This window comes from Dreissena polymorpha, chromosome 3 (genome assembly GCF_020536995.1).
Source record: "Dreissena polymorpha isolate Duluth1 chromosome 3, UMN_Dpol_1.0, whole genome shotgun sequence".
Lineage (NCBI taxonomy): Eukaryota > Metazoa > Mollusca > Bivalvia > Myida > Dreissenidae > Dreissena > Dreissena polymorpha.
The window spans coordinates 3,451,917-3,464,790 of NC_068357.1; the positions used below are offsets into that span (position 1 = coordinate 3,451,917).

General features: G+C 34.5%; 1 protein-coding gene across 5 annotated transcripts in view; it reads right to left on the reverse strand.

Annotated features, from left to right (window-relative positions):
- The window catches only part of LOC127872759 (uncharacterized), a 116,956-nt gene that overhangs the window by 73,996 nt on the left and 30,086 nt on the right, over positions 1-12,874 (reverse strand). For all 5 annotated transcript variants that reach the window (XM_052416140.1, XM_052416141.1, XM_052416139.1 and 2 more), the window contains exons 4-8: positions 9,577-9,705; positions 4,695-4,801; positions 3,396-3,488; positions 1,452-1,502; positions 443-567 (exon numbers count right to left, since the gene is read on the reverse strand). In XM_052416140.1, coding sequence (XP_052272100.1) covers positions 443-567; positions 1,452-1,502; positions 3,396-3,488; positions 4,695-4,801; positions 9,577-9,705 — 505 coding nt within the window. The remainder of the gene's footprint in view (positions 1-442; positions 568-1,451; positions 1,503-3,395; positions 3,489-4,694; positions 4,802-9,576; positions 9,706-12,874) is intronic.

Consider the following 12,874-nt stretch of genomic DNA (forward strand, 5'->3'; position numbering starts at 1 on the left):
TCATCCGGAAACCATCTGGTGGATGGACCGACCGACGGACGGACGGACGGACCGACCGACATGTGCAAAACAATATACCCCCTCTTCTTCGAAGGGGGGCATAATAAATAAAAACAAGTTTCCATTAAATCTGCCCTAGCAGTTCCAAAATGTGGCTCCAGACACAAAAGTGTGCCTATTTTCAAGTCAAAAAGGACTAAAACTATGTAATTTGCAAATGGATTATGACAGCACTTGTATTATCCTACTATCAATATATGCTCATACCAAGTTTCAATGAAAATGGCCCAAGCAGTTCCGAGCTATGGCTCAAGACACAAAGTTATCCAGACTGAAAGACATTAGGATGGACTGAAGGAGGGACGGACATGTGAAAAATATCTCTTCACCTACAGTTTTGGATAAATATTCACATTCCACCCATCACTTTTTTCTACAGTACCTTCTCGTTGACCAGGCTGTGCACAAAGAAGGAGCAGCAATCCTCCCATCCCTGGGTGGCTGGAACCTCCAGTGTCTGCCGCTTGCACTTCCCTAGACGTAGACGCGTGTAGTGAATCTCCTCATCTAGGTAGAAATGAACCACATCATGCCAAAATGGGTCTTATGAAATGGAGCCAGGGCCGCACAAGACCAGACAGGTCAGGGGCTATCCTGTCCAGGTTTCTTGCACTCAGAAGCGGGCATGGTAGCTCCTGACCAGACTGCACAAATGAGCAGGCTGTTCTAGATGCATATTACATTAAACCCAGTTTTGAATGAAATGGTTTATATATTATTGACTATTTGGATATGCATAAAACTGTCGTGTCTGCGCGACATGTCTTTGTCACACACAATAGTTTCCCAAACAACCCTTAATAAATATATGATGGATTTCATCTGATGGATTTCAACTGAATACAGACTGGTTTTTCGTCAAAATACACAAATGTGATAATATTTTCAATAGAAAATATATAGCTGTTCTAAATGTTGTTCTTATTTAGTCAATGTGTCTGTACAATTTTATTCAAAGTTATTCTAGATACTTTCTAACAGATTTAAACTGATTATTTTAGCTTGTTGTTTTTTTTTTCTTTATAATAAACAAAGGTGACAACTGTGCTATGATTTCCATAGAAAAAATCTGTAGCTGTCCTTCAGCGCACAAGTTGTACAATGTTATTCCTAGTTAATTAAAACATACATGTAGAGGATACAGGTGCTGGGGTATTTTTTAAGAAAAGGTCAAGGGCCGTAGATTATGTATTTGAAATGATATGATGGCTCAACTTTGATCACTAATTTTGTTAAATACAAAATAATTAAATAAACAAGTAAATGGTCATCTCTAAATACTCAAAATTTCCTCCTTTTTTTATTTAACAAGCTAAACAGGAAATATTCTTATCCAAATTGTCTACAAAATATCAGCATAATAATACATGTGCATGTGAGCAGTATGGTACCTGCATCTGCCGAAGGTGTCCCAGTAATCTGGATCGTCAGAACGCCCTGAGCTGCAAATAGGCAACACAGAAATGGGTATATAATGGTTACATGGGGATAATACAAAATATTTAATCATTAAAACATGCCATGATTATTTTAATTACTAGAAAAAAGGTTTTGGGCATGTTCTTCATTATGAGTATACAATTATAAATATAAACACATGAAGTTACTTCATACAGTGAGGCAATGCCATTTGAATAAAAATGTAAATACAATATAACACAGTTGAAAGAGCAAAGTATTCGTAATAATATAATTTAAACAAATTATAAGCACTAAAAAATTCTTTTTTGTTCAAAAGTGATTCAAGATAACACAGAGTGTACTGATGTAATTTTTTATTGATTTTTATGTGTGTGTTGCATGTGAGCTTAAAACAAAGAAAAAGGAATGTTTTTTTGTGTAATGATTGAGAAAAGTTGAACACTGTGATTGTTTGTCTTGGATTAAAAATGAGAACCATTCTTTAAAGCTCATTACAATAGCTCATAATACAGATATTACCAGTTCTTAGGCAAATGTTAATATTTAATCAAATAATAGTAATAGTGCACCGTAATAGAACACAATTTGGCCATGTCATGCCACAATGGTTCTTATGCCACATTTGGCCAACATAGCTCCAAACCAGCCTGCGCCTCCCAACATCTGGTCAAGAGCTACCCCGTCTGCTATAAAGTTGTTCAAGGTTTTGTTATCTCATTAGAGGACAGAGAAGCTTCAGACATGCATGTGTTGAGGTGAAAGCTGATTTTCTCTGTATGCATATGGCATAAGACCCAATTTCGCATGGCACAACTGAATTAAGAACTGTGGTTAATATCTATATCAGCTATTCAATTAAACTGGAATAATTAAATAATTGAGATGCTAAATGGACAAAGTTACATGTAATACTTAAATATCTAGGATCTCTTTCATGCTTAAAAAACAACGTTGTTAGTATGCATAAAATGTTCAATTGTCAATAAAGATTTGAAAGAGGCAACTGTGGAAGACATGACAAAATGAGGCATGTGACATTCATTGGGAAACTGTCTTTTTTAATTTGGATCCGAAATAAATATAATGACATATATTAATGTTACAATTTTATTTCACATTGAATAAAATGCAAATGTTTTGTGTGCATTGTTTTTATAATAAATTTCATTTTGCATGAATGATAGAAGAACAAACAGAGGTATCTTAGGCTTATTCTTTATTTCCAAGCTCATGAACACATTAACTCTTATTATTTTACTGCAGCTTATGAGAGACTAAATAAGATATTGCAAAAAAAAAATACAAACATAGAAACAGATGACAAACAATCAAGCTGACGTCATTTTCCATCATTTGCAACATTTCTGTTGTGTTCAACTCGGGGCAAATAACTATCAATCACTCCTCCAGATTTGAAAAAGAAACAGCCCTGAATGCATCTCTAGGGAAAAATAACAAAACAATACCAAGAATCAACTGTGACAGCATGAGGTGATATCCACACAGTGTTCACTTGTATGGCATTGACATTAAAATACAACAAAAAGCTTTGCATTTTTAATAATTTATTTTTGAAGTAAAAAAAAAAAGCAAATCTTTTATTTATTATCAGAAACAATTTTTAGTAATATTACCATCATTTTAGTTCTTTAGAAAGTATGCCAAATATATTGTAATTATTGTCTTAAATTAAAAAAAATGTTTTGTTGAAAAACTACCAAGACTGTATAAGAAATAAGTAAAATGCATTTTCTTAATGTACTTTACAAATAATTAATGTCACAATTCAGGCTGAAAGCAGTCGTGTATTGCAAGATTTATAGCACATAAAAATGCGTTAAAGTTTTTAAGGCTGGCAGTGAACACCAATATAATCATGTCTAAAAAAGGCAGTATAGTGGTGTGTACTCTACCTGGTTCCTGTTGTACAGTGGAACTATTCTGCAAGGAACTGACTGGTCCCACTTTGGTGAAAAGAATGTCAATCTTGCTTGGATCCACAAGAGCTAAAATGGAAGGAATGCAAATTTACTTTTGAATTCAAATCAACTAGAACTTAATGTCAAAAGGGACATTGGCTTATCCATAATTTATATGATCTAAACTTGAACTTGAACATTTTGTAACTGGCATGAGGTTGCATATAACTGTATATCCATGACTCTGTTACGTTATTATAACAAGAGTGCATAGAGGACCCTTTGCAGCTTAAAGGAGTCTACAATATCAGGAATTATCAAATATTGATAAAAGGTTGTTAACTTATGGAAAAATGTTCTAACCATGTTTTATGGAGATTGAGCAAAAAAAAAGTTCTAAAATCGTTCAAGGTATATTCCTGACAAATCTTTCAAGGTATATTCCTGACAAATATTCTGACAAAGTTCCATAGGAATTGGGTAATAAAAAAGACCTCTTAAGTGTTCACAAGCTTTATCATCAGTTTGTACTACTTTTGACCTAGTTTTTAACCCATACTGACCCACCTTTAAACTCAGAATTGATATAAGTGGTATATTTTAAATCTATGGACTCTAAGTTTTCCCTAAGAATTTTTGTAATTGGAGGCCCTGGTTTATACCTCTTGGATATAAAATATCCTTGATTCAAATTTACAATATTATTATAATAACATAATTTTATTAAATGAGTCATGTTCTGATAAAACTGGGTTTAATGCATGTGCATAAAGTGTCGTCCAAGATTAGCCTGTGCAGTCCTCACAGGCTAATCAGGTATGACACTTTCCGCATAAACTTGATTTTCGGTAAGGAGGGACTTCCTTAAAACTAAAAATACCATAAAAGCGGAAAATGTCGTCCCTGATTAGCCTGTGCGGACTGAACAGGCTAATCTGGGACGACACTTAACTCCCACGCATTAAGCCCCGTTGTCTCAGAACACGACTCAAATATTCATAATTCTTTCAATTGAGCCTTGGATTTACCCTTTCCCTTTCAGCAGCAAAGAAACAAAATGGCAATATGTTACCTGCATGAAACCATAACAGCCTGCAAGTGACTCTCAGTCTGTTAATGTTTTATAAGCTGTTTGCTGCTCATCAGTATCTTAGGTTATGAAATGAAGCCTTTAAAACTTAAATCTAGTGAGAAAGGTATTACATTTAATTTGATTTTCAAACGGACTACAAACGCGTCAAATGAGCAAAACTGAGCGGGAAAGGGTAAATCAATAAAGGCTAAGCTTTTCACCATTAGTGATTCCCTCCATGACATTGAGATGGATCCAGGACTTGATAAGTGGCACCTCCATCAGCTGTAGGGCCTTGAGCACAGTCACATTGAACCAAACCTCTGGGCTGAAAACATCAGGACAACTTTCAATACCAAGTTGCCACCAAGTTGTCATTCAAATAATAAAATTATGATGTTTGTTTGGCTTTTTTCACCACTTTCAAAAGTATTTCAGTAATATCACAGCATCGGTTTGTGCTGTTTTATACTGGTTATATTGTATTATCGTGCATAAATGACATTGCTGCCAGCATACATCGTTTTAAATAACTAATCTTTTCATTAATTGAATTTCCACGCGATCTTTGACATGGAACCTTATGTTTGAATATGAGATTTTACTGAGTACATATGGGTTCCAACAATGATATATTCCTTGCTTCAAACAACTGGTTTTATCTTGAAAATAGTACATGTCACACATGCGGACTACTGCTTGTAAAGATGTTATTTTCAAACAAATACTGAATAAACCAGTAGTCTGTCAACATTTAAATCACAAAACAAGTTGTCTGTCCAACAAATTGCTTTCTTTAATGTCACAAACATCTGAGAAACTAAATTGCATGATTCCGTAATAATGATTATTGCTGCTGATTATACATAGATGCAGGCCAATACAAATGCTTATTCTCTTTAATTAGTTATACAATTGCAATATGATTAAATTTTCTGCTAAACTGATTTCATTAAAATCACTACAATAATAATTTTGGCTTAATCCCCCCATCACTATTATAGCATTAATAATTATCATCTGGCAACTTGAATCATTATCCTAATCACTTTAACTCATAACTTGTATTTTTGGTTGCTTTTGGGATGCTTTTGTCACCTATATGTCTGCCTGACTAGATTGGACAAAAACATCCACAGTTAGACCTTAAATAAATTGTCATTAAGTTGATGAATCAATTGGGATGTGAAAAAAGGGAACATATATGAACACATGCATTGTAGGCTCGTATTGAGCTGTTCATATTTACAACTATCAGAAGCCTTGGTAACATAAACTTACTTGTTAATAAATCAGACTGCCACCATGGCAACATAAACTGACCTGTCGTTATAGCAGACAGTAGCCTTGGTAACATAAACTTACCTTTCACTAAAGCAGACTAAAGCCTTGGTAACATATACTTACCTGTAACTATAGCAGACAGTAGCATTGGTAACATAAACTTACCTGTCACTATAGCAAACAGTTGTATTGGTAGCATAAACATACATATCACTATTGCAGGCAGTAGCCTTGGTAACATAAACCTAGCTGTCTTTATAGCAGACAGTAGATTTGGTAAAATAAACTTACCTGTCACTATATCAGACTGAAGCCTAATGGTAACATAAACTTAGTGTCATTACAGCAGACTTAAGCCTAGGTAACATAAACTTAGTGTCATTACAGCAGACTGAAGCCTTGGTACATGTAACATAAACTTAGTGTCATTACAGCAGACTGAGGCCTATGTAACATAAACTTCAGAGCTCCAGATAAGAGGCGTATGTGCGTATATACACATTGAAAAAATTAAAAAAAACATTAAAAATTGGCCCAGTGCATAACAAAACGCAATACAAATCTTGGTACATATTTGAAATCGATTAATGTGCTTAAATGGTTCAACCAATAATCCTGTTGACTTTTTAGTGTAAGTTAACCTTTGAATCAAAAAGTAAGTCAATCAAAATAAGATTTAATAAAAATGGCGGCCCATCATGTTTGTGGATAAAAAGGGACGTTTTAAGCGACCAGCTGCTCCTGCGGGAATATTTTTAAAGAAAGTCTGTTCATATCGTCATTTTAAATTCATTCTGTTTGCATTTAGTAATATAAATAACAAATAATAATATATCTAGATTAAACATACAATTTACTATGTAAGTTTTCTATGGAAATGGAAAATACCCCTAAATATTCCTTAATACCCTTTATGGCTTAAACAAAGGAGTAAAATACGCTTTAACAATAAGATCAGGGGGTTAAATACCCTTTAGACTAAATCCTTATCTGGAGCTCTGTAAATTTAGAGTCATTACAGCAGACTGAAGCCTAGGTAACATAAACTTAGTGTCATTACAGCAGACTGAAGCCTAGGTAACATAAACTTAGTGTCATTACAGCAGACTGAAGCCATTACAGCAGACTGAAGCCTACGTAACATAAACCTAGTTTCATTACAACAGACTGAAGCCTAGGTAACATAAACTTAGTGTCATTACAGCAGACTGAAGCCTTGGTAACAGAAACTTAGTGTCATTACAGCAGACTGAAGCCTTGGTAACATAAACTTAGTGTCATTACAGCAGACTAAAGCCTAGGTAACATAAACTTAGTGTAATTACAGCAGACTGAAGCCTAGGTAACATAAACTTAGTGTCATTACAGCAGACTGAAGCCTTGGTAACATAATCTTAGTGCCATTACAGCAGATTGAAGCCTTGGTAACATAAACTCAGTGTCATTACAGCAGATTGAAGCCTAGGTAACATAAACTTAGTGTCATTACAGCAGACTGAAGCCTAGGTAACATAAACTTAGTGTCATTACAGCAGATTGAAGCCTAGGTAACATAAACTTAGTGTCATTACAGCAGACTGAAGCCTAGGTAACATAAACTTAGTGTCATTACAGCAGACAAAGCCTTGGTAACATAAACTTAGTGTCATTACAGCAGACTGAAGCCTAGGTAACATAAACTTAGTGTCATTACAGCAGACTGAAGCCTAGGTAACATAAACTTAGTGCCATTACATCAGACTGAAGCCTTGGTAACATAAACTTAGTGTCATTACAGCAGACTGATGTCTTGGTAACATAAAATTGGTGTCATTACAGCAGACTGAAGCCTTGGTAGCATAAACTAAGTGTCATTACAGCAGACTGATGTCTTGGTAACATAAACTTTGTGTCATTACAGCAGACTGAAGCCTTGATTACATAAACTTAGTGTCATAGCAGTAGACTGATGTCTTGGTAACATAAACTTAGTGTCATTACAGCAGACTAAAGCCTTGATTACATAAACTTAGTGTCATTACAGCAGACTGATGTCTTGGTAACATAAACTTAGTGTCATTACAGCAGACTGAAGCCTTGGTAACATCAACTTAGTGTCATTACAGCAGACTGAAGCCTAGGTAACATAAACTTAGTGTCATTACATCAGACTGAAGCCTTGGTAACGTAAACTTAGTGTCATTACAGCAGACTGATGTCTTGGTAACATAAAATTGGTGTCATTACAGCAGACTGAAGCCTTGGTAGCATAAACTAAGTGTCATTACAGCAGACTAATGTCTTGGTAACATAAACTTTGTGTCATTACAGCAGACTGAAGCCTTGATTACATAAACTTAGTGTCATTGCAGTAGACTGATGTCTTGGTAACATAAACTTAGTGTCATTACAGCAGACTAAAGCCTTGATTACATAAACTTAGTGTCATTACATCAGACTGATGTCTTGGTAACATAAACTTAGTGTCATTACCAGGGATCATATTTTCCAGCAACATCAATCGGTCCAGATTTAAATGGGGAAAAGTATCTGAAAATGTATATCCAAAATCATGACAAATTATGTTAAAATATATACCATTGATTTTGCCATTCATGAAGGTGGTATAATACATTAACAAGTAAACCCTTAGGCATTTTTTTTAAATAGAACGAGTTTTCTCAACTGGTTTTATCATTTGGTATTTCATTGTTGTTTCGTGTGCTGTTTTATCAGACTTTTTTCATCGTTGTCAATATTATTAATCTGTGTAAGTCTATACCGATGTTTTAAATTGTTGTCGACTCGATAATAGCTTACAAACATGCACTGAACCAAACAAATGTCTGTGCGTAGGTTGGCTACTGACAACAACAACCAAATATTTAATAAATAATTTGTTGTCAAATAACCCACGGCCGATAGTTCAGATGCGTAGGCATTTAATCACGAGAGCGAAGCATTTTCCGGTCGTGATTTATTCAACAACAAAGTATAAAGTACACAAATTATTTCGATTCTAACACGGTTTCACTAAAGATTTATTCAATGTATATTATTTTTCTTGTGTACTATTTTATGTGAAGTTCCGCCCATAAAAATAACTTTCGGCTGTTCTGTCGATCAGATCCACGACTTTCATTCATAATTATATTACCGGATTATTACTCTGGTGGAAAATGTATCGGCATGTTTTGTTTAGTTACAGCGGGTGCATTCAGACGCGTCTTTTCGGATGCGTCTTTAATCCACTGTTCACAAGTTTTTTATTTTTGGTCTGTTGTGCAATTAACCGGTCCTGACCGGTTTAGAGACTGCAGCGAATGGTTTATCACACCTAATCAAGATAAGAATGTCATTAGGGTGTGTTAGCATGTACACTGTGTAATCGATTTCATGACATGGGAATTTTAATAGCAAACAGAATCGGACCGACTGTTTGGGATTTTCAATCGGTCTTTCATGACCCCAATCGGTCTAGGACTGACAAAACCGATAAAAATATGATCCCTGGTCATTACAGCAGACTGAAGCCTTGGTAACATAAACTTAGTGTCATTACAGCAGACTGATGTCTTGGTAACATAAACTTAGTGTCATTACAGCAGACTGAAGCCTTTATTACATAAACTTAGTGTCATTACAGCAGACTGATGTCTTGGTAACATAAACTTAGTGTCATTACAGCAGACTGAAGCCTTGGTAACATAAACTTAGTGTCATTACAGCAGACTGATGTCTTGGCAACATAAACTTAGTGTCATTACAGCAGACTGATGTCTTGGTAACATAAACTTAGTGTCATTACAGCAGACTGAAGCCTTGATTACATAAACTTACGTGTCACTGAAGCTGACAGTAGCTTTGGTGATATGAGGAAAGGGTATATCCATGGACATGTGCACAATAGCCTGCAGTATGCCTTTCAACTTCAGATCCTCGACAGCAATGTCAAAGTTTAAACCAAGCCTGAAACATAGGAAATAATATTCTACTTCATTACTACTTGGGTATTCTACAATGAGTTCAGTAATTTTCTAAAACAGAATATACATTTTCGCTAGTAAAGTGTCAAATGGATCAGTTAATAATGGTGAAATGTTTCACATTTTACAAATAAGATTTGCTGCTGTGTGAAAATTTAATCAGCTGCTGAGCATCATATCTACTTAAACACCAGTCAATAATGGGAAAGGGATAATGTTAATAATACATATGAAAAATGTATCTGGAAAATTATATTTAAATGTAAAGGAGTATACTATTTTATTAAAACAACATCAGAACTACATAATTTGATAAAAACTGAACATATTATTTGATAAAAGCTGATGATTAACTGTCACATGATTGCCAGTAATAGGGTTGGAAGTTTCAAACATTTCCTAATAAAAGTGGTTACCTAGCAAAAAATATTCCCTTAAAAGTAAATTGACGAGTAATTTCTCATCGGGAGTACTTATGTAACCACGCTGCAGATTTCCAGTCTAGTAATGAATCAATGGAAGCTTAGCAACATCACTAAATTGGTCATTATATAAATTGCTCCATAGTCATAACATTTAGGCCTCAATTAATTTAATTTATCAAAGATCAAGTCTGCCATGTCTATCAAAATAATAATTGATCAATTCAAAATAATGTAATAGTAACTATTCATCAAAGGACATCATTATGGTTTTAAATGGTAAACCAAAAAGACAATTGGTTAGTTTCTTTTTTGCAGACAATTTTTCTGTACAGATTTCAGTTTGACTCATTGTTGGGAAGTCTCTGTAATATGAGATTCCTACAGGTTTAAATGATCTTGTTCATAGATTGACAAAAAAATACTTTTCGAAACAATTGCCATATGTTCAACACTGCATTTATAGGTTGTATTCAAAGAGAAAATAACACTCTAGACTATGAAAGATCTATAAAAAATATTCTATTCTTAATAAACAGTCATAAATCATAATATATAAAAGACAAGAAATGTGTTTGTATGGCTTGAAATATATGTGAATGGAAAACAAGTATTGTTCTTAAATACTGTTTAATACACAGTTAACCTCTTAAGCCTGAATTGCCCATTTTGCTGCCCAAGGTCCCAGTTTAAGATCCTAGTGGAAATAAAGATATTAATTGTCTTTTTTCTTACTATCACTTTTATTTTAGATTATTCAATAAGATTAAGTGTTAAACAAGAGCACCACCTTGCGGGTGCAGACCGCTCATCTATTTTTCTTTTAAAGGTGAAGGGACCTATCTCAATGCTTCAATCACAAAGGAGGGAGGGGTGGGGTGGGGTGGAGAGGGGTGTATAGTGTGGGTGTGTGGTCATTTATTACATTATCTTCCAAAAATAAGGAAAAAATGCAAACACAATTTTTTTTTTTTTTTTTTTTTTTTGGGGGGGGGGGGGGGGGGTATTCTTGGGTGGGATTGTTGGACGTATTTCAGAAATAAAATAATAAAAATAAAAAAAATTGTTTTTTAACCATGTTTAAAAAAAAAAATTGGGGGGGGGGGGGGCGGTGAGGGGGTATAGTGTGAGGGTGTAGTCATTTATTAGATGATCTTTAAAAAAAGGAAACAAAATATTCATTTTTTTTGGGGGGGGGGATTCTACGGGGGGGGGCGTGGGGGATGGTTTGGGTGGAATCTATTGTAGCATGTCAGGTAAGAGTTGTTTTGTCAAAGTATCAATCAAATCTAATCATAAATAAAGAAGTTATGGCAATTTTAGCAAAATTTAATAATTGGATCTTGATAGTCAAGGTCATTCATAGGTAAAGGTAAAATTCAACTTGCCAGGTACAGTACCCTCATGATAGCATGAAAGTATTTGAAGTTTGAAAGCAATAGCCTTGATACTTTAGAAGTAAAGTGGATCTAAACACAAAATTTAACCATATATTCAAAGTTACTAAGTCAAAAAAGGGGTCATAATTCCGTCAAAATGACAACCAGAGTTATGCAACTTGTCCTGTACTGTCCCCTTATGATAGTTTGTGAGTGTTCCAAGTATGAAAGCAATATCTATGATACTTTAGGAGTTAAGTGGACCAAAACACAAAGCTTAATCAAATTTTCAATTTCTAAGTATAAAGGGCCCATAATTCTGTCAAAATGCCAGTCAGAGTTACATAACTTTGCCTGCACAGTCCCCTTAAGATAGATAGTAAGTGTTGCAAGTATGAAAGCAAAAGCTTTAATGGGTTGGGGGAGAGTGGGGTATAATGTGGGTGGGTAATCAGTTAATAGATGATATTTCAAAAATAAGAAAGAAAAAAAAAAAAAATATTTTTTTGGAGGGGGGGTTGGGGGGATGGGGGTGGGGTGGAGGATGGTTTGGGTGGAGTGCATTGTGGTATGTCAGGTAAGTGTTGTTTTGTCAAACTTTAACATAGATTTATCAATAATATGCATATTCTAAGTATAAAAGGGGCCATAATTCTGTCAAAATTCTTGATACAGTTGTCTGCTCTTGTTTATAGGTTGGGGTCATGTTGGTAAACAAGTATGCAAAATATGAAAGCAATATTTCAAGGGACACAGGAAATATTTGGGGTAATACGCAAACTTTAATATAAATTTATCAATAATATGCATATTCTAAATATAAAAGGGGCAATAATTCTGTCAAAATGCTTGATACAGTTGTCTGCTCTTGTTTATAGGTTGGGGTCATGTTGGTAAACAAGATGCAAAATATGAAAGCAATATGTCAAGGGACACTGGAAATATTTGTGGTAGTACGCAAACTTTAACATAGATCTATCAATAATATGTATATTCTAAGTATAAAAGGGGCAATAATTCTGTCAAAATGCTTGATACAGTTGTCTGCTCTTGTTTATAGGTTGGGTCATGATGGTAAACAAGTATGCAAAATATGAAAGCAATATGTCAAGGGACACAGGAAATATTTGTGGTAGTACGCAAACTTTACAATAGATTTATCAATAATATGCATATTCTAAGTATAAAAGGGGCCATAATTCTGTCAAAATGCTTGATACAGTTGTCTGCTCTTGTTTATAGGTTGGGGTCATGATGGTAAACAAGAATGCAAAATATGAAAGCAATATGTCAAGGGACATTGGAAATATTTGAGGTAGTACGCAAACTTATACATTTGCACGGAAACGGC